The 21,945-nt window shown below is 35.3% G+C and overlaps 1 protein-coding gene across 7 annotated transcripts in view; it reads left to right on the top strand.

The window, feature by feature from the left end:
- The first annotated feature begins 5,460 nt into the window (after nt 1–5,460).
- The window catches only part of Dach2 (dachshund family transcription factor 2), a 497,078-nt gene continuing 480,593 nt past the window's right edge, over nt 5,461–21,945 (top strand). For 4 of the 7 annotated variants that reach the window (XM_076562911.1, XM_076562907.1, XM_076562910.1 and 1 more), the window contains exon 1: nt 5,461–6,601. In XM_076562911.1, the coding sequence (XP_076419026.1) occupies nt 6,093–6,601 (509 nt within the window). In that variant the 5' untranslated portion in view covers nt 5,461–6,092. The remainder of the gene's footprint in view (nt 6,602–21,945) is intronic. The other 3 variants (XM_076562912.1, XM_076562909.1, XM_076562908.1) reach the window with 1 other exon arrangement.

The raw sequence follows: 21,945 nt of genomic DNA, 5'->3' as shown, positions 1-21,945 counted from the left end.
AAATAATATAAAAAATAAGCCATGTAAAGATGGCTACCACACAGAGAATCTGGATTATATTCTCTTTGATATTCGTAACTGAAGAAAAACATTTGATTGCAAAAGCTGTTGAGTTATGCCAAAATGTGTATTTTAAAGGTATCTTGACTTCAAAATTTGGCTATAAGGATGTGTTGCTTTGGAAAAGAGGCTCTGCTTTTGTTTCCACAGAAAGCCAGAGGCTATGGATTTGTTCCAGATTAAGATACATCAGGTTTGACCAGCCAAGACCACCTGAAAGGTCTCCGATGACACCATGGCCCAGATGATCCAACATCCAGAATCGTTTCAAGTCACGGACTACTCCATGATCCTAAAATTTTCTTTGTGTCCCCATAAGATACAGCGCCCCCCTCAAGCAGGAAGCTACGCCCAAATTCCCAAATATACCAAGCTGGCTTTGGAGATGTGTAAAAGTTAAAACCTTCCTTTTTAAAAAAAGAAAAGGGGAAGTGCTGTGGGATGGTCTGTATGTCAAATCTGTTGCTCTGATTGGTCAATAAATAAAACACTGATTGGCCAGTGGCCAGGCAGGAAGTAGGTGGGACAAAGAGAGAGGAGAATTCTGGGAAGTGGAAGGCTGAGGCAGAGAGACACTGCAGCCACCGCCAGGACAAGCAGCATGTGAAGACTCTGGTAAGCCACCAACCACGTGGCAAGGTATAGATTTATAGAAATGGGTTAATTTAAGATAAAAGAACAGTTAGCAAGAAGCCTGCCACGGCCATACAGTTTGTAAGTAATATAAGTCTCTGTGTGTTTACTTGGTTGGGTCTGAGTGGCTGTGGGACTGGTGGGTGAGAGAGATTTGTCCTGACTGTGGGCAAGGCAGGAAAACTCTAGCTACAAAAGTCCTTTATGTTTGTGGTGTTGAAGCTACAGGCAATTGGTGAAATTAGGACCAGTAATGATAGTGTACGCATCAGAAAGTTTACATTTTCAGTGTCAGGAACAAGTACATGAAAGTGGAAAAGCTGTATAGGAGAGAAATATTTGGTAATTGCAAGGTCAAAAAGCTAGGAGACAGGGCCTTAAGAATGATCACTATTTAAAGAGAGCAAAGATAGGTATATGGGATGATTTGGAGGATGGAAAGGGAAGGTGGAAATGATGTAGTTATGTTATGATTTCAGAAAATAAAAGAAGAAAGAGTATTTTAAAAATATATAGTACAGAAAGATCCAGAATATTAAAGGATGAAGATTTAGAAAAACACATTTGGATTGCTGTTTAGCAGGACAATGATCATGTCTGGTATAGTAATTTCAGCTGCTTGCTATTAAGAATTACATTGCAAAATGGTAAGGTCAAAAGTGTAGTAAAAAGGGAAACAATTGTAGGCAGCTGTTATTTTCAAAAAGTTTGAGGAATCTGCATGAATGCAAGTGGATCTCAATATTTTGCTTTTATCAGAATCATCTATAGGTTTTGTTAAAACTCAAATTTTTGGGCCTCATCTTTTAGAGATTCTGTTTTAGTAGGTCTTGAATATGGGAAAACAGTTTATATTTCTGTCAAGTACCCAGATGATGCTAATACCAGGGGCCTGGGGACAACACTGAGAATTATTGCTTAAGGTTTAGAGACTGTTTTTGTTTTCTTTCATTCAAAGTCTTGTGATTTATTTTAATAATAAAAGGAGTAGGAATAAGCAGAGAGGGCTACACTGCAGATGCAAAAGAGACTAGACTAGGGAATAAAATTGATTCGTGGCCTGAGGGATACAAAAGGGTCAAGGAAGGTAGTGGAGGAAGCTTTATATTTTCTGAGGGACACAGGGAGTATGAGTAGATTAGAGACATGAAGGAGAAAAACTATTTCAGAAAGGAGAAGGGAGGCTTGAAAAACTCTCAATTACTTTGTGGTAAAAACATACGGAAGTGGAAGGTACCAACTGATGAGAGTGGAGGGAACTGTGGCTTGTAAAGGTTGGAGCAGATGCTCCAATGAATTCTATAGAAAGTCAGCAAAATGAATAAAACCATATCTAGTACTGGTTGGATTCCAGATAAAGTTCAAATGGCTCCAATCTGAATAATCAAAAAAAAAAAAAAACCCTATAGTTTTAAAGGGGAAAATGCATTGTGAAGTGTAAGTGAGTGGAATTTAAATTTAAAAAATAAATTCAAATTAAATCCTTTAATATAATACACCCTATATTACACTGTCTATCCTATTAAAGGATGGAAAAGGCATATTTTTAATATAAATTTATTTATTTATTTTACACTTCTGGCATCAGTTTCCCTTCCCTCCTCTCCTCTCAGTCCCCTCCCCCAACCTCTCTCTGTTCCCATGCCCCAATCCACTCATCCTCTGTTTCTGCTTAGGAAAGGGCAGGTCTCCCATGAATATCAACAAACCTTAAGGCCTATATTTTGTAAATACTTTCAAAGTTTACTTTTTTGTATATCAGAAAACAATCATTTTTCTTTTAAGCCTCTCATTTTTAGCTGTTAATTTTCTTGGTTTTGACAACTTCTTTTCTTTATTTCACAAATAATTTATTTTTATTTTATATGCATTGGTGTTTTACCTGCATGTTTGTCTGCATGAGGATGTTGGATCTCCTGGAACTGCCATGTGGATGTTGGGGATTGGATCCTCTGGAAGAACAGCCAGTGCTCTTAACTGCTGAGCCATCTCTCCAGCCCCAACAAATTCTTTTCTTGTCTCAATGGTCCATCTTTTCCACTTTTGCCTTCCTTAGAATTCACCTTCAGTATAACCTTGTAACTGACAGAGGAAAAGGGGCACAGTATAGATGATCATTATGCAGCAAGTTTTCTGAGAACAAATTGTGTATGGTGGGTACACCTACAGGGTTTCTCTGTGGGTTTCAAATAATATCATTAATTTGGGATGTGCATGAATGTCTGTTCTAAAAACCAGCCCCTTGAAATAGTTCTGGATAATTTGCAGTTCTATTCAAGTGTGCATATATATGAGCATGCGTGCATGTGTGTGTGTGTGTGTGTGTGTGTGTGTGTGTGTGTGTGTGTGTGTATTTATTTCAGTGGCTAGCTTCTATCTGGTATGAATTCACAAACCTTGAATATTTCGTTATTGTTCATGTAGTGCATGTCATCTCCCAAAGGTACTCTGCTTACTACAGCCTTTGTGATTTTTATACTACTTTATTTAGTTCCACACTTTCAGGGTGTTGACATGCAAGGCTTCTTTGGGTCTTGTAGAAACCAGGCTTATTTAGAAATATGTTTGTCTGAAGGAAGGTATTAACATCAAAAGGGAATAAAATGAAACTCTATATGTGGAATCTGATTATTTCAGTCTCAAAGCATAGATAGTAGTAATAGAAATAAAGCCATCAAAGTATCAAGAAACTCAAAGACACAGTATCTGGAGTCTTGATCTAGATGTTTTTAAGTTACAAGCATCACTTGAAATGACCATGTTATTTTCTACAGGACTGCAATGGGAAGAAATTCAAGTAATGAAACCAAGAGTATCTTGTACATTTAACGACTGAAAGAGCTGTTAATCCTTCAGTGATCACTGGCAAATATGAGATTCTATTAGTTTAGTTCTACCAGAATTTTAACATTAATTTCTGCTAACAATTAAAACATTGCTATAAACCCGATAGGTAAATGAAATATATAACATTTAATTTACGACTCTTCTAACATCAAAATGCATTTGTTTTCTAATACAAAAGTAATGATAACAACTTTAATGAGTGTTCTACTTTTTCATTTTGTATTTAGTAATTTCTTAAAGATGAAATATCCAAACATCCCTGTAATGTCCTGTTGCTGAAAACTCCCAAAGACTATAAAAGAAAGGCCTTTAGAATGGAGTTGCAGCCATGTAACAGGGAGCTGCTTGACCTTAGGATCATCAGTGTAATTAGAGTTTTCTCAAATCAAACTTTGTATGGAATTTATTCTCCTGGAATTTTTATTGCAATGTCACTAGGGGTAAGTTGTTTCAATACATCATCTAATAGATATTCTGTCAAAACACCTCTTCTATACAGATGTGAGATTTCTTAAAAAAAGAAACAATAAATACTAACAAATTTTAGGTCAGTGCTGTTATGCAGTCTTTGCAAAACACTACATTTTCTGGAAATCTTTCTTGCCTCTGCTCCATCTTCTCAATGCCCTCATATCTTCTCATTTTCCTTCCAAGATTGTAACAAATTAGCAAAAACCATTTCATGCCTTTAAAAGTGATTTGTGATTGAATATATTCCAATCTGTTATGTTAGAGTTGCTTATTCCTGTATTCCAACAGCCACTATCAACACTAGTTCTTCACATTTGACTTCATTCAATTTGAAACAGGACAGTATGAAGAGATTCAAAAGGACATTTGTAATACAAGCTGTAGATAGAGAAGAAATGTCTTACCTAGGTCATTTTAGGCTTAGGAAGTGAGGAGGAAAAGCAACTCACTCACTTCCCCTCTTTGATACTGCTAAGTACATCCATCTCTAATAAAATTCTGTAAGTTTCTAAAAGTATGTTCTGGAAGAATATCAGAGAAGCTATGTAGCTATGTAAGTGGTAGCTTTTGTAAACAAATAAAGCCTGAATTTAACACAGTGAATAACTACCAGCTTTTCCAGGAGAGGATGACAAAGTGAATACCTGGCAGTTCAATTAAACTTTGACAAGGAATTTAAAACAACTTGAATAAATGATTTAACTGTGATACGTTGTTTGGAAATGATAATGCTTTTTTTCAGGCATGTACCCTACTCAGACCTTTAGTTCCCTGTGTGTTTTTGTAGTAAGTGCTGGATGTTTGATAGGTAGGGAAAGAAGAATCATGAGCTACCATTTAGGACATAGAGCCTTTGGAATGCCTGGGCCACTCACTGATCTTCTGACCTTATTTGTGAGGGAGATAAAACGCCATGTTCCAGCGTGTTAACATCTGTCCCTATGAACTATGTACCGTTTTGAGTCATTAGATAACGTTAGGGCAAGACGATTTCAGACTAAGGTATGGCGTGAGCGTGTGCCTGCACGGGCATACACAACACACACACACACACACACACACACACACACACACACACACACCAAAAAAACAAAAAAACAAAAACAAACAAACAAAAAAAACAAAAAACAAAAACAAAAAACAAAAAAAAACCTTGTCTGTTTTGGGACAGTGCCGGAAGGGAAGTGCTGTAAAACAATCTTCCCATCTGCCACAGAGGCTCCCCACCAAGCTTCCTGAACGCCCTTGAGTAGTAAGTAGCACACTGGCGCCCAGCAACTCTGATGGGAGTGCGAGAACTCCGGGAAGCGGTCCTGTTGGCTCTGGAGAAGGAAGAAATTACAGCAAGTGAGCTAGAAGGCTAGGAGGAAGGCTGAGTTGTGCACGTGTGAAGTCACTGGACTCTTTCTTTCTCCTGGATGTTGAGCGGAACCACCTCTTCGCCCCGCTGAGTTTGGGAGAAATGTGCACGTGGAATTAGAGCTAAGTCACTTTCCTCCACCGAACTCGGTGCGGGATGGCTTGGGGTTTGGGGTGAAGAAGACACGGTCGCGAGTCCGGCTTGTGAGCCCACCAGTCCTCCACTTCGGAGAAGACTGTTTGCAAGCGTAGTCCCCTCCGAGACCTCTGCATGGCAATCCGACTCTGCTCGGATGGCCAGGCGGTTGGCGAAGGCACTGCACCGCCCCCTTCTCGTGCTCCACTTCCATTCACCGAAAGCCCCCACAGCCTCAGGTAGGCAGAGGCTGGCTGGGGAGTCTCCACCCCTCGCTGGCGGCAGCCATTCGGCGCACGCGGGCGCTGAGGGGGTGGGGCCCATTGGCTGGGGGGCGCTGCCAGTCTCGGGAGGGGGTGTGGTGGGGGTGGGCTCTCGGGCCGCCGCGGGTCGAGGCTGCTCACAGTGTGTAGGGTGGTCGGTGAGCTGGAGCCGCAGCCAGCCTGCTTCAGACTTGCAAACTGTTCTGAGAGTGGGAACGTGCCTGAGAGAGAGATAGAGAGTCAGTGAGTGAGTGCGAGGGGACCTACAGGAGTCAGGGCGCGCACGAGAGGGCCCTAAGAACCAGGCTCCAGACCGAGTGACCATGGCTGTCTCTGCACCTCCGGTGATCTCTGCAACTTCCAGCAGCGCCGGCGTCCCGGGGGGGTTATTCCGGGCTGAACCTCTGTATTCGTCTCCAGGAGAGCCCCCGCGTCTAACCCCTAATCTGATCAACAGTTTCATGGCCAATAACCACAGCAGCAGTGTCGGGGGTGGCGGGATTGGCGGTGGCAGCGGTGGCAGCAGCAACACCAACACTAACGAGTGCCGGATGGTCGACATGCACGGAGTGAAGGTGGCTTCATTCCTGATGGACGGCCAGGAACTGATCTGCCTGCCGCAAGTCTTTGATCTTTTCCTCAAGCACTTGGTGGGAGGGTTGCACACTGTCTACACTAAACTGAAGAGACTGGACATATCCCCCGTGGTGTGTACTGTGGAGCAAGTTCGAATCCTTCGCGGGCTGGGGGCCATCCAGCCAGGGGTGAACCGCTGCAAGCTCATCACCAGGAAAGACTTCGAAACTTTGTTCACCGATTGCACAAATGCCAGGTGAGACAATTATTTCTTGACTCTCGCTTCTTATCCCTTTGCCCTCTTCTGCATGTCTTATTACCCTCATCCAACTTTGTCTATAGAGAGTCCTGCTTCTTTGCACTGTAATCAGCGGGGTAGAGAGAATTAGAAGGGCGTATTAATTGGCAGTCCTTTCTAGACTGCGCTCAGTGGTAGGGCTCCAGTCTGAAAGAGTCCCGCACAAACTTCAGTTGCAATCCTCCACTGAAACTTTACAGCCTTTCGCCTATATCTTGCATGGCTTTTTGACTGCTTGTGGTAGTTATTTTCTTTATTTGATTTTCTTTCCTGTTCTTTTGTGGCCATGCGGGTCCAATAGTTTTTCTTCTGAACACGCACACCAGGGGCTTTCATGGGTTTGGGGGCTAGCTGAGCTGTAACCTGGGCTCCTAAGCTGGCAACTGAGAAAACAAGCATTTAGGGCATGCAGGGGGACGGAAGTCTAGAATCCATCCCAGAGGGTGATTTGATCCCCATCCTGTATGTTTGTTCTGACAGTGTATGGGATGTGTGTGCTGTGATGGTGGAGGTGTGTGTGTGCGTGTGTGCGTGTGCGTGCGTGCGTGCGTGTGTGTGTGTGTGTGTGTGTGTGTGTGTACACGCGCCGCTTGTAGAAGTGCCTTTAGTAAGGACATATGCTCATGCCTGCTGTGCAAAGCTCCCTGGTGCACGGTAAAGTAGATGAGTCCTGTTTTTTAAAAAACGACGAGGGCAGATGCCATTTTCCTGGAATCCTACCTTTTGGGCCACCTGCAGAGGTTAATGTGGGGCACGAAATGCTGGGGCTAAGACTAGGCTGAGGCTTGGTGTAGAAGTTAGTAAGCTTTTTTTTTTTTTTTTTTTTTTTTTGAGAGAGAGAGGATGCACCAGCTCCCCCACCCCAGACAAACCAGTTAGAAGGACCCCATTTCTCCTGAGAGGATTGTTTAAATAATAATAGCCAGCTTCCCAGATCATAAGTATACCCCCTCGGGGTATCACAGTTTAGAAGTACATTGGAGACTAAGTGTTCATTTGCACTCCGAAGCAACTTATGCTTAGTGTTTTGAATAAAAAGGAAAAGAAACTACTTTGAGAATTTCTGACATTCAAAAATATAAGTTAGGCTACTTAATGTTTATTCCATCTCCTGTCTGGCAATATCTCAGGAAAGTAATCATTTGAAACATGAGATTAGTGTACAAATGAAGAAATCACAATTCCTGGATGAAAAAGGAGCAAAGAGCTTTTCTGTAAAGCAGCAACATAGTCTATCATTTTATAAGAAACTTCTGCTGAGGTCTGGTCTCACAGTGCGACTTTAAATGATGATATTTCTGGGTCTATGGACTGAAACTGCAACTACATTTTCATGTCTGTTGTAAAATCTAAATTGCTATCTTTAGCGGAAATGTACTGATAACTTATAGGCTAACTGTTGCTTACTAGTACAATAAATAGCATAGTGCTATAGAACTTACATGAGAACCCTTTCTTGTTCCTTTGAGCAACGTTCTTCTGTGTTCAAGCAACTGGACAGGAACCAGTTCATATGGAAACTCCTACCTGATTCACATGTAAGGCTTACAAACCTGGCTTATAAAATGGGCTTTTCTTAAGGTATAAGATGAATTGTCCTAAAGATGAGCATTTTTCTTAATGGCTTTAAAACACAAAGGATGAAAGCCTCCTTCATTGGTTTTAAAAATAGAACTATTTTATAGAAAATAGAAAACTTTCATTTTGACTGCAAAGAATATTACTAATACAGAAACTCAATGAGTTACTAGAACTTTTGATGGAGGCCATATGATTCATTTACTGATATCCAGATACACTTAGATGAAAAATAATTGCAGATAGAAAAAGCCATGTTCATCTGTTCTCTTTCCCCTTCACCTCTCTGTTTCCTCCTTCCCTTTTTTTCTCCCCCATCACCCTCCCCCAAATGATCATTCCCAAAGTGAAAAATTTTATACAGAGATTTGTTAACTTTGTGAATAATTCGCTCTCTCATTCTTGAGAAATAGTTATGAGTTTCACTCTAAAAGTAAACAGCTTATCATTTTAGTGTGATTTTTGATTGTTTCTATAAGAACTTTTCTTAAATTTTAATGAGAGATATCAAAGCGAAAATGATAAATTACTTAGTATCCTGAGACAGGTCATTCTATACTATTTTGGCACTCTGCTATAATATGTTTTAGGTTACTGTCTTAATCTAATAAAGCTTTATTTATTCCTTATAATTTTCATAGCAAATAATTTTACTTTATTTTATATAAAATGATAATAGAAAAACATTAAATATGAAGAAATGTATTTGTGACACAATGCATTGTACATTTTATGATATGTTTTGAATAAGTTTCTTGCAAGTATTGAAATATATAATTGTGAAATTTATGAAACCTATTTTATGAATACAGTGCAGAAGGTGAGGAAAACTACTATGTATAACACATACATTGTAGGTTTGATAGAGAAAAAATATAATTACTGGAAAGAATCTAATTAATAATGAAGTGATATTAGCAAATTTTGCTAATGCAAATACCCTCATAAAGGTGTTAATAAAATTATAAAATTTGATGCTTATGAAAAAGGCTTCATTATTGTAGGTAATGGGATCTATTATTTTAAATGAAGTCTGAAGATAGTGTTTAGGTCTACAATATTTCTGTGACTTTAATTCAGTAAAAAGAGAAGTGAGGGTTATAAGTAGGCACTAGGTTCAGAATGATAGCATAAAGTAGGTGAGATACAAGGTCAGTAAGAGAAGAGAAATGCAGTAAAAGAGCAGAATTATGTCATAAGGAGGGGAAGATCATATAAACACACCCAAGAAGATGAGCGATGTTCCCAATGTAGACTTGACTAAAGAGGATTGTTCGTCAGGATTCATGACTTACTTCTAGCTAAAGGTGAGGGGCAGGAGAGCACAAGGGAAAAAGTACAATTCAGTTGAGTGGAAACTCATTCTGATGGATAGAATTTCATAAGATACTGTTGAAGGCCTATTATTGTAATGGTGCTTTTGGCAATTTTTTTTCCTGAATAATAAGCATACTTCTCCTTTGTCAAATATGTGGTGATGAGTACGTGGCCTGACTAGAATGTTTTAATTTGTACTCTTCTCTATGTTATCTCATAAAATCAATCATTTCAAATTTCTTATTTTCAGAAACCCTAATATATTGCCTTCAAGTAGCTTTTTGATATGGTTCAGTGCAATTCACACTGAAAAAAACATGAGTGATCAATATCTATATGTGTATATATACATGTATATAATCATTTTTGATAGTACTAATAGTCATGATAAGAATTCTATTATTGTCATTTGTTTTAGTAAGTTACTGAAACATTCAAAGTTGTCTTCTCAGAAAAGAAGTTGTGAAATTATGTGCACTTCAACTACTAGAGAATAGTACAACAAAACTCCTGATCATTTATTATTCTATTAGGTAAGTTGAGCTTTATATCATTGCAATGATGCCTTTGAAAAGGGCTTTACAACATTTCTCTTCACGTTCTTTTACTTGAAACTTAATAATAAAGACATTATTTTGATGATTATTAAGAAAATGATGATTCAAAGATCCCCAATCATGGAAAATATCTTCTTTTATATTTTGAAAACATTTTTTGTTTCATTGCTTTACAGGAAAACTCAGAAAGTTCAATGCCAGAGATGGGCAAATTCAGATAGCATATGTCTAAAATCTTCACTCTTTGTGTACTGGATCTTCCTTACTGCATTCTTCCAAGTATATGAGCAGTCATATACTAAATGACAAATTGGTCTTACTAAATATGCAAATAGACCAACACATTTTAGCGATATCTCCTTTTAACCTACTTGCCTACATAAAAGTAACATTGTCAGATTTCAGGATCAGCATTTTGTTTCATTTGGGGAGCAATTAATTAAATGTTATTCAGTCACAAGTATAGTTAAATAGATGATTGTAGAAACAAGACTGTCTGATTAAGAAAACCTTGTAATAATTATTTGGTGACATTATTTGACATTAATCAAACACAAATTTGTTTTTACAATTAAAATTCACGATGATTCACTTATATTTTATTTGACAGTATAGAAACAGAACATATGGATCTTTTGATGTTGGAATAACTTTTCATGAATTTAATAGCATTTATAATATTTAAACTATTTTCAAATACTAGAAAGATGGTTATTGTAAGCGCTCAATGAATTTGGCTTTGCATTCGAGCTTGATGCACCCTTTAGGGTTCACAATCTATACAGAGTAACATAGTTTACTGTGAAACTGTTGTTTTGCATTTACAATAAAATTAAGCTTCATCAAGTTTTTAAAGAACTTGTACAACTTTTCTAGATTGGTGCTCAGTATTACAGATATTTTCACAGATAATAAAAATGTTATAGAAATGAATCTGCGCAATGAATGCATGTCTCTTATTTCATAGAGTGGTGATGAGACAGTCATTGTGTCTTAAAATCAGCCACATAATCAACAATCCTTAGTCTTGTATTAAAAGAATGGTGCTAATATTACAATTATAGCAATGCAGTTATATGTCAATATACAAAACTTTAATGTTTACCTTCATTTTAAACATACATTTCTGCCTAATTTTTAATTTAGCTAGATATTCTAGGTACTGACTGACTGTTCTTGTTTACCTCAAATACTTACATGTTAGGTGAGGAATGTGATAGAATAGTACATTTTTGTAGTTTTATCTATGATATTATTCTTAATGCACACACAGTACATGAATGTCAATAGATAATTAGAATGTGATTGTCTTTTATATGCTTTTATTAAGAAATTCTTAATACTTGAAGTAGAAATTATGAAGTTTGAATAATTTAGTGCTATTTTAAGTAATCTTATTTTGTCTAGATGCTTTAAAAATGCTTCTTGTAGATGAGTATAATTGTGATAATCTTTAATCACAATACATTTCAGTTGGCAATATAGATCTCCAGTGGCACTTTATCATGTTTCCAAAGATACATATGATTTTTGTTGATCAACTTTACACATTTCAAATATGTTTAAACCAACCTAGTTGATTTAAAACTGACTATATTGTGTTTATGGCTAAAAGTCATCCTCAAAGCAAAACAATTAGGTATTAATGATATTCTTGTTGCATATTCAAAAGGTCTCTAGTAGCATTTTTTCTTTCTCCTTTTTTTTCGTTTCACTAGCTCAACCTGCAAAACTCTTCACTGTCACTTCAGATCACACAATTCTACAAAGATAAAACAACATTTAAACACATTTGCTTTGGAAGGGAAATTGAACATTTGCACCCAATAAGCCTGATTGTAGAACTGCATGCAAATTGTGTTTTGATTTATCTCTTTTACACTTTTTTCCATTTGAATTGATCTTGCATTAATTTCACCAAGCGGCTCTGTGAGGCTGCAGATGTTGCCCTGTGTTTAATAAATCAATGAGACAGATCTGAATGAATCACTTCAGATGGATTCTCTGCTCGGTTTGATGTCTAGATGTTATTCTTAGCTTGTTATCATGACAGATGCATTAATGTTCCCATACACTGCCAGCAATGTCAAAGAGATTGAAGCTTTTAAAGTGGCGGCATCCCTTTTTCCATTTTCTGCTAGAACAACTACATTTATATTATTTTATTTAGAAATAAGAGTAAAATATCAAAGCAGTCATAAAATTTTTCTGAAAAGGATTTTTAATTTTCATACTATATTTTAACCATTCTAAAATAGTGAAACCCAATATATTATAAACCTAAATAAAGGGTAGCTGCTTAATAATGCCAGTACATTAATATTTAATCATGAGACAAAAAGGAGAATTAGTAATATATGATTGGGACACATTGAAAATGCCATTGTAAATAGAATAATACTGTATCCAAATTGATTATAGAAGGGTGTTAGTTTTTAAAGCCTTACTAATAAGCTTTTTGTTGGCTTAATGCAGCTGCAGTATAGTTTTACCAAGGGATTTGGAACTCCTTCAGTATTTAATATCTTTTTAGCAGGAAGGAGAAAATCTGTGTATTGTATATTAATCATTTCCTCACTTTGTGAAACTGAAAAATCTTAGAAAATTTTATTTCATCTTAGTATATATAATTTATTTATATTCTGATTATTTGCAAACCATAAGACATTTTTAACCATAAGTGTTACCTCTATAGTTTCATTTCCTAGACTAGAGATGAGCATATACATACACCTAAAGGACTTTCATATAAATATGCTGAAATTACTTACTTTCATTAAACATTATAACTTACATACTTTCAATTTAACCTCTTTCCTCATTATATTGGTTTTCAGAGAAAAACAACAGTATCAATTGACATGAAACATGTGTGAGCCAATATTGTAGGTGATAGAACTTTTAAATTAATATATATTTAAAAATGAAAAAATTCCAAAGGAGATTTAATCTTTGATTTGTTTTATTCTGTGAAAAATATATATTTAAAACAACAGCATTTAAGGCCAGGGATGTGGGTTGATGGTCTGTCACCTGCCCACCACATGCAAGGCCCTAAGCTCCATCATCAGCATATATAATGAATAGGATTTTAGAAGTAGATACTCTTTATAGGAATTTATAACATTCTTTAAGCACAATTGCATTCTTACTTTGACTAGAACATCAAGAAACAATGTTAAATGATAAGGTTCAAATAATCAAACTTTCAAGAAAACTTTGTCTTCAGGTAGTAATTTCAGAAACTAAAATATGGCTTAGGATCTATAGTCAAGTGTGAAAAGAAAGTTATGAGCTTGACCCAAACTGAGAATAATTAACTAGGTTCTTAAAATTTTGTTTAAAACCTGTGCATGTCTTCACTGTGAGGTCTCATCTCTTTCTTTTTTAATGCTAAATTTATATATTATAATTGGTGAAATTATTATAGCAAGAGTGAGGATATAAGATTAAATACAAATTATTTCATATGAAATTGAATATAACATATTTAAAGAGTAACTGAATTTATTAATACAATAAAAAACCTTGGATATATATACATATATACATATAATAGTAATAATGTCTTAGGAACCATTTTTTAAGTTCAGTAATATTTATTGTAAAACATCATTAAACCTAATACTTTGTGTATTTTAGGCATCAAATTTACATTAACTGAATGAATATAATCATACACACATTTATTGTTTTTACAGAATTATTTAAATTGATTTCTGCTCTTAACATAACTGCTACATAATAGTTATATGAAGTGTGCAGTTGTTAGACATAATTCTGAAAATTTAACTCCAGTGTAAAATCATTTGTAATCATGCCATAAACCTTTCACAAATACACATACAAAGGTATTAACCTAATATGCTGAATTTGATTCTTTGACATGAATTATGTTCTGATATAAATTATGACTTTTTAATCTTTACTTTTATTGAAAGCCCAGAGGAGATGTTATAATATTTTAAATAGGCAAGAAATAATAAGTGAAAGAAGACTAATGCCATAAAGTTGTTCTTATTTAGATTGGTACGTCAGTGCAATGCATGTGGTATTTGACTTGGGATCCTCTTTTCAAACAGCAAATACTTCTCTAAAAGGATTTGATTAGGCAAGATTCCATCTTTCAGTCTACAATGGAAACAAATATACTAAAAAACATGATTCATTTTTTCCCAATTAATTTGAAGTCTCAGTAATATTCAAACTCAAATTTACATGAAATATCTTCCCCACCACCTAATTAAGGGAATACCATATTCTATCAGGTATAATTAATTTTGAAGAGTAAAAATTCTTTTCATATAGGAATCTTGAGTTTGAAATTATTTCTATTTATGCACTCTTTTGACCAATTGTGATTATTTAGTATATTAGTGAAAACTCTAGTGAAAAGTTTTTAATTGCACTACTAGAAAAATATATAGCACTGGAAAGTTTAAAAAATAATGACATTTAGTGTTTTATTGCTATATGCCCTTTTTATTTTTATACAAATTTATTGCTTTGTATGTAATGTAGTGTGTATGTCAAGGTATTAAACATTCAATTGCAGCTGTGTCCAATGATCTTATCAGGTTTCTGGCAACTGTTAGCTGGTAACAGCATTTAGGTTACATTTAGCCTATCTGCTATTTATGTGATGGGTTAAAAAGAAAAAAAAAGAAGTAATATTGATCTGTATCTGGATTAAAGTTTGAAATGGGCAACAGCCTGAACACAAAAGGCCTTTTTTATATGATTTCTCAGCTTGCCATTGATCTTCTAGTTTTATTGCATTCATTATTTATTAAAAGAATTTGCAAGCTAAACATAACGTTAAGCTAGTTTGCACACAGGGACCGCACTTAGGAAATTGAATGGAAATTGCATTAGAGATGAACATCTGTGCTATTTTTCCACTCATGTGTTTATGGGTTTGTATAAAAGGTGTATTGGATTAACAGTTATAACCATTATAGCTTACAGCAATATGTTAGATTCTGAGCTTTCAGTTATTTTGGTAGAATTCCATTTCCCACATTTGTCTAAATAACATAGTACTGTCATAACAAACTGTATTTGGATAAATTTAAATTACTATACCACTAATGCATTATTTATATTGTCTGTCAGTTGTGTGATACTCTGTTGTACTAAAATAAAATCATTAAAACAACTCCACAATTATTGGGTAAAACTGTATCATCATCTCTTCCTGGCCTTCACTAGTACAGTACATAAATGAAGCCAACACAATCCTTACTCTAAGAAATATGAGTCAGTTTGTTTTCTTTTTTCCCAGTGGTACTGTGGAGTGACCCTAGAGCCTCATACTTGCTAGGCAAGTGCTCTACCTCTGAGCCTTACCCTGGGCAAAAGAAACTGGAGTTTAATGCCTATTAGATCATTCACAAGAAAGCTTAACATAGCCATCTGTAAGTTGTTATTTTGTATGTATGTTAGACCATTATCCTTCTGAAAGTATATACACACAAACACTGAAGCTTTGTTCTATATAGCACTATCAGTATTGGTGAAACCTTGCTTTGGTACAATTCCCCTCTAAGTTCAGTATTAAGTAATTTAGTTCTACTAAGTTGTTATCGCCTGAAATTTCTTTTGAGGACATATGTCAGAATGCAGGGACTCTCTTTTTTGAATTATTGCCTTTAATTTGAAGGCATTTAAGTTTTGTGCATTAAATAAAAAGAAATACTTTCTCAATCATTCTGATCCTGCATCATTGATCAGATTAATTATGCTGTGTGTTCAGCACTTATTAATTATATACTATGTGATAACACGGCATATAAGAGCCATTCTTCTTGTGGATGTATTATGTACTCATGCTATCTTTATTGTAGTTACACAGTCACATTATCTCTCATTGTATTTACTAACTTATGCAATATTTGAGATTATAAATCTTTTGCAATTAACAGTTTTCAAGTAATCCCAAATTTTCATAGACATATCTGAGTCATGTGTATATTAGTAAACACTAGGAGGTTTTGCACTCTTTAGAATTATACTAGAGAGATCCAGCTAAAATAGTGGGACCTATCAAGCATGCAACTGTAAATGAAGGTTTTACTTCTATGTGAAGAAGCTTCATTTTATGTCTATTAAGAGTTTTAAACTAGTCATATCTTCTAGCTCAGAGTTTCATTTTTTGACATGTTGTCGTGTACAAGATTATATTCAATAGAAAATGAATAACTGTGTTTCATGACAATTTTAATTTTCTTCCTAACTTTGTATTTATGTTATCTCTGTATACTTTATAAGCACTAATTTTATTCAAGTATTCATGAAATAATGAGGTAAGGGCAAAAAAGATTATATTTCAAAAATTAAACTGAAATAATAAAAGGTTTTTGTGTTTATTAACAAGATATTCACATATAAAGAAGACATTCACTCTTAAACATAAGAAACTTTGGATAACTAGTTTATTCACAGTACATATGTATAAACATTGATGTTAATGGGAAGCTAGCCATTTTTAAAGTAGCCTGTAATATACTAAACTTCTAAGTTTATTTTGTGGAAAAATTTATGAGTACTTGCTAGGTTTTTATTTGAGGAAGACATAAAGGAAGTTCATTCACAGAAAAAGTTTACTGCATAGTACATTTTATGCATAGTACACTAGTTTTTGGTCTCAGTTTATAAGCCAATTAGAGCACAAAGTTTGAACATGTAACATTTCTATAATACATGATATTCTCCCATTAAGTTAATTTGTTTATTCATTTCAGCATATATTTAGTAAGTACCTATTATGTGTAAGGCTACTTATGAAATGAATATTCTTGTTTTTCTCATTTGCAGATAACCTTAGTAGAATTTTCTTATTATGTAGTTAACTCTCAGCTAACCTGCAATGTAAGAAAGAATGGGAGATGATAAAAGCAACTAAAAAAAAAAAAAAGAAAAAATAACAATAATTGCTTGTCATCTCTTATAAAATGTTCTCAAGGATATATAATTGTCTCGATGTAGTTTGCATATTATATTGTTAAATTTTATTTTTACTCTATGAATATTTACTGATGAATTGGGGTGATAGTACAGAAACATATAGAGGTTGAATTCAATTTAAAATTACATTATTTGTATAAAAGTATCTATTTCAAAGAAGGCATAAGGATATATACAGCATAAGTATCACAGCTAAAATAACAAACACCCACAAGTACTCTAGTGTGACAAAGACTGATCCAAAACAATTAGAGAAACAACTACAGCATATGTATCACAGCTAACCAAAATGGACTGGGTCACTTAGTGTATTTTCTTGAATTTACTCATAGGAAAGAGCTATGTTCTTAAAAAATACAGTACTCATTATCGGCTATGAGCATGTCATAAATTTGACAAATTTCATGGGGCCAGTTGTTAATTTTAACATGATATCCTGAGCTTAGAAACCCTAAATGACCATCTTATATGTATTAAACAAACATTTGAGACCACCAGAGGAATTATGACTTATAGGTTAAAACATAATTCATGTACATAGCTCAAAATCAGACTATGAGGAAGTATTCCCAATCTATGGAAAGAATAATTAATTCTCAATTTGTAGTTCAGGAAAGAAACAAAATGGTCTTGGTGTTGATCCTGTCTCAGGAACAGCAGGTATTTTGACATGAGCTTAAGTTGAACATTGACCTGGGAAGAGAGTAGTAACTGTTTCAGAGCTTATTTGCTGTAAGTTCCTTTGATATAGCTCTACGCTCACATCTGTAGTTGGTTTTGATGGTCTCTTGTCACACTGAGGACTCATGAATTTTGGGGTTTTAGGAGAATTCTCTTTTTCATGAGTTTGTATGTTTCTGTAATACCATTCTATCAGGGTCTACAGTTCTCTCTGTCTCTGTCTCTGTCTCTGTCTCTGTCTCTGTCTCTCTCTCTCCCCTTTGAATCAAATGAGTGCTCTGCTCTACACTCAGTTTGGCGTTTTTGTTTTTGTTTGGTTTGGTTCTTTGGATTTTTTTTTAATTTATAAGAGTACTGCTAGTTTCTAAATGTAAATCTAATAAAAGAAACACCTCTGTTTAAGTCTTTTTTTATGTTTGTGAGAAAAATATTTAAGTGTTTGACATAAAAAGATCCAAAAAGAAGCAGTAGAGTGCAACATTCTCATTCCAATTAGTCTCATGACCTTAAAGAGAGGTGAGTTGTATTTGGCTCATGCTATTATTGCCATAGCTTTATTTGGGCACAGGTCAAAGAATTAAGTTATTAAGAAATAAGAGTATAAAACCGTGATACAATATTTTTCATGCAAAATATAGGATAGAATAAGGCATAGGCAGTATAGAATACATTGATGGAAGCTTTTTCATAGAGTTTTTGAATGAATCTCTCATGCTAGAGATTAATCCCAGGGTTTTACACATACTGAACAAGTGCTTTAATATTCATCTATATACTGCCCCTGAATAGCTTTTTAGGTGGTAATTTTATTCTGGTGGTGAGCTGAAAAGGATTTGTGTACTAGAAGTATAGGCATAAAAATATCAACTGTGAATGAATCTGAAAATGCTAATGGCAAAGTATTCAAATATTATTACCATACTTGAAGCCCAAATGGTGGTGAAGGAAGGAGCAGAACATTTATATGAATGTAGTTATTAAAACCTCATGTTCTTGCCTTGTGTAATGGCAATCTCACAACTTTAATCCTAGTTTAGGGAGGCAGAGACAGGCAAATCTCCGTGAGTTCAAAACCAACCTGGGCTACAAAAAGAACTCCATGCCACCCAGGTCTATCCAGTGAGACCCTGATGCAAAGAAACAAACATCCAAAACAAACAAACAAACAAACAAACACAAAAGACAACAGAAAAAAACAAATTAATATTCTTGAAAATGTTACTTTAAAGAAATTATACCACATTGATTTGTACATCTTTGAGAAGTTATTTTACTGCTATTAGCTTGAGTGTAGCTTGCAATAGTACATTTTTAAAACACATGTTTAGTATGAAGTTTCTGCAAAGGATTAAAATTTGCTCTTTGGTGTATGTGTGAAGTTTATATTGAACTCAATGGTGAATAGGTTTGTATTTTAGGAATTATTTTGAATTACTGCATTCAAGATAATTTAACATGAAAATTGAAGTAAGGAATGTCAAAGTTGCTTTTTGTCATTTTTGTATTTAATAGTAAATTTTAAATAATTAACACATGTCTTTGAGTCTAGAAATATATCTGACAGTTTAAAATTACTAACAAGGTATTATTAGCAAAATTACTAGCAAGTTTGTTCTCTTTACAATATGGTGTGTTTGATGAACATTTAGACTCATTTAGACTTTTCCCACTCAATGCTAATCAGCATTATCCATGACAGTAATAAAGCTTCCAATGCTAGTAAGGAATAATAATATATCCGTGCAGAAGTTCACAGGCTGCAAAACTGCTCCACATTTGTACTTAATTCTCACTGTCATTCTATGAAATAGATCATTTGATCTCAAATTTAGTTGAGAAAATGGAAATGTGAGTAAAATGAATTGCTAAAGGACACACAGTCTGGTAAAGAGAGCTAATTTTGAAACTGAAGCCTTCTTTTGTGGCTGCTATGGTACAATGTACTCTCTGTGCTGCTTTCAATGATGGACTTGAGCAAACAATGTTAGATAGTTCTGCATTGTTCTAGGTAGTTAGGCACTTATGAGATATGTAGTACTTACAAGTGGAGATAAATAAACTAGAAGGTGAAACACTACTCAATAATGTAAATATAATATTTAAGGTGCTTGCCCTTATAGAAACACCATCATTTAATTATGTTTTTTTGGTTTTTCGAGACAGGGTTTCTCTGTGTAGCTTTGCGCCTTTCCTGGAGCTCACTTGGTAGCCCAGGCTGGCCTCGAACTCACAGAGATCCGCCTGCCTCTGCCTCCCGAGTGCTGGGATTAAAGGCGTGCGCCACCACCGCCCGGCTTAATTATGTTTTCATAAATAGAGTAACAAAACTTATTTGGATGGAGACTTCCTTCCTTCCTTGCTCCCTTCTTCCCTTCCTCTTTCCCTCTCTTCTTTCTTTCTTTCTTTCTTTCTTTCTTTCTTTCTTTCTTTCTTTCTTTCTTTCTTTCTTTCTTTCTTTCTTTCTTTCTTTCTCTCTCTCTCTCTCTCTCTCTCTCTCTCTCTCTCTCTCTCTCTCTCTCTCTCTCTTTCTTTCTTTTTCGTTCTTTCTTCTTTCTTTCTTAAGACAGATCTCCTTATGTATCCTGGGCAGGCCTGGGACTTTGCCATATAAATCAGTGTGGCCTTGAACTCATAGAGATCAGCGTGTCTCTGTCTCCTAAATACTGGGATTAAAAGCATGCACCACCTTGTCTGGCAAGACCTATTTATTTATGCATGCAGAGAAAGTTTGGAGAATCAACAAGAATATTCCGAATTTAAAATAGAAAGGAGTAAGAAAGTGTGTTTAACTTGCAATAATTCACCAAAACATAATATTGAAAGAATTTATGAAGCACAACAATTATCTCGTCTGTTTAAATGACAGTCTGTGATGTGTATTTGCCTTTGGGAAATTTTGAATCTTACTGTAGATATAATATATGCAAATATACAGAGATTATTCTCTGTCCTGGTTCCCTTTAACTGTGAATTTGATATGGTCTAGAGTCACATGAGAAGGGAGCCTAGATTGAGGTATTGCCTAGATAAGATTGGCCTGTGGCCCTGTCTTTATGGAGTTTGTCTTGACTGAAGATTGATATAGGAGGGACCAGCCTACTATCCCTAGGCAGGTAGGCCTGGGCTGCATAAAAAAGGTATGAGCCATATAGTGAACCAGTAGACAGTGTTCCTCCATGCTTTCAAATTTAATTTCCTGCTTGAGTTCTTGCTCTGACTTCCACCAATGATAGATTTGTAACTTGGATGTATAAGCCTAAGTTGCTTTTGGTCAGAGTGTTTTTGCACAGCAATAGAGATGAAAGCAGAACCCCTTCTCTCTCACACTTCCCTTTTTCCTCACCTCCTCCACTACTTTTTTTCTTTCCACCCTTATTTAACAAATAGATATGGAGCATTCCTTCTGTTAAGCATTCTTCTTTTTGTATACATTTTAAAATAAGCAAATGGATTTCACCACATGAAAGCAGATTACATTGCATGTTAGAAGGTATTAAGTCCTATGAATAAAATCAGAACAAAGAAAGCTAAAGGATTGGAGTCAGTTGAAGTTTTAAATAATATGGATTTATAGTTTGTTTACATATGTCCCTTTGAGGTGTTTTGGAGACTTTAACTTTTTTTTTACATAATGGACGGAGGATCACACTGCTAGGCTTTATGAAAGGATGTAAGAGGATCTGACTTAAGTTTTTAAAGGGTCACTCTGGTGACTAGGTTGAGAACAGAGTTCAGGTGGTGTGTGTGTGTGTGTGTGTGTGTGTGTGTGTGTGTGTGTGTGTGTGTACATGTTTGAGAGAGACATCTGAGCAGGAGACAATACATTTATGGCAGGAGTGAAGGAGTGACTATAAAAAAAATCAAGCTTAAAGTAGTTGATGATGAGCATAGAAGGGAATGGGTCAAGAATATAATAGTCCAGTAGAAATAAACTAAAGCAAACTGATATTGTAGACAAGAAAGGGAGTATTGCTGAAGTGATATTCTTTAGTCAGATTAGGTAGGATGTGGGAAACAAATAGAGGCTTTATCATTAGATGGGAGCAAGATTATACATATATATTCATAGGTGGGGAAGCTAGGTATGTGGATAGAGATTTAAGTTAATAAACTCTTATGTCTCCAAGGAAATAATTTTGCTTGTTTTAGTGAAATGGGAATAGATCACTATTTGAAAATAAGGATTTGAAAAGAGGTGTGGAA

This window comes from Peromyscus maniculatus, chromosome X, assembly GCF_049852395.1.
Source record: "Peromyscus maniculatus bairdii isolate BWxNUB_F1_BW_parent chromosome X, HU_Pman_BW_mat_3.1, whole genome shotgun sequence".
Lineage (NCBI taxonomy): Eukaryota > Metazoa > Chordata > Mammalia > Rodentia > Cricetidae > Peromyscus > Peromyscus maniculatus.
Note: the sequence above shows the minus strand (reverse complement) of the source record. Positions and strands in the feature narration are given on the sequence as shown.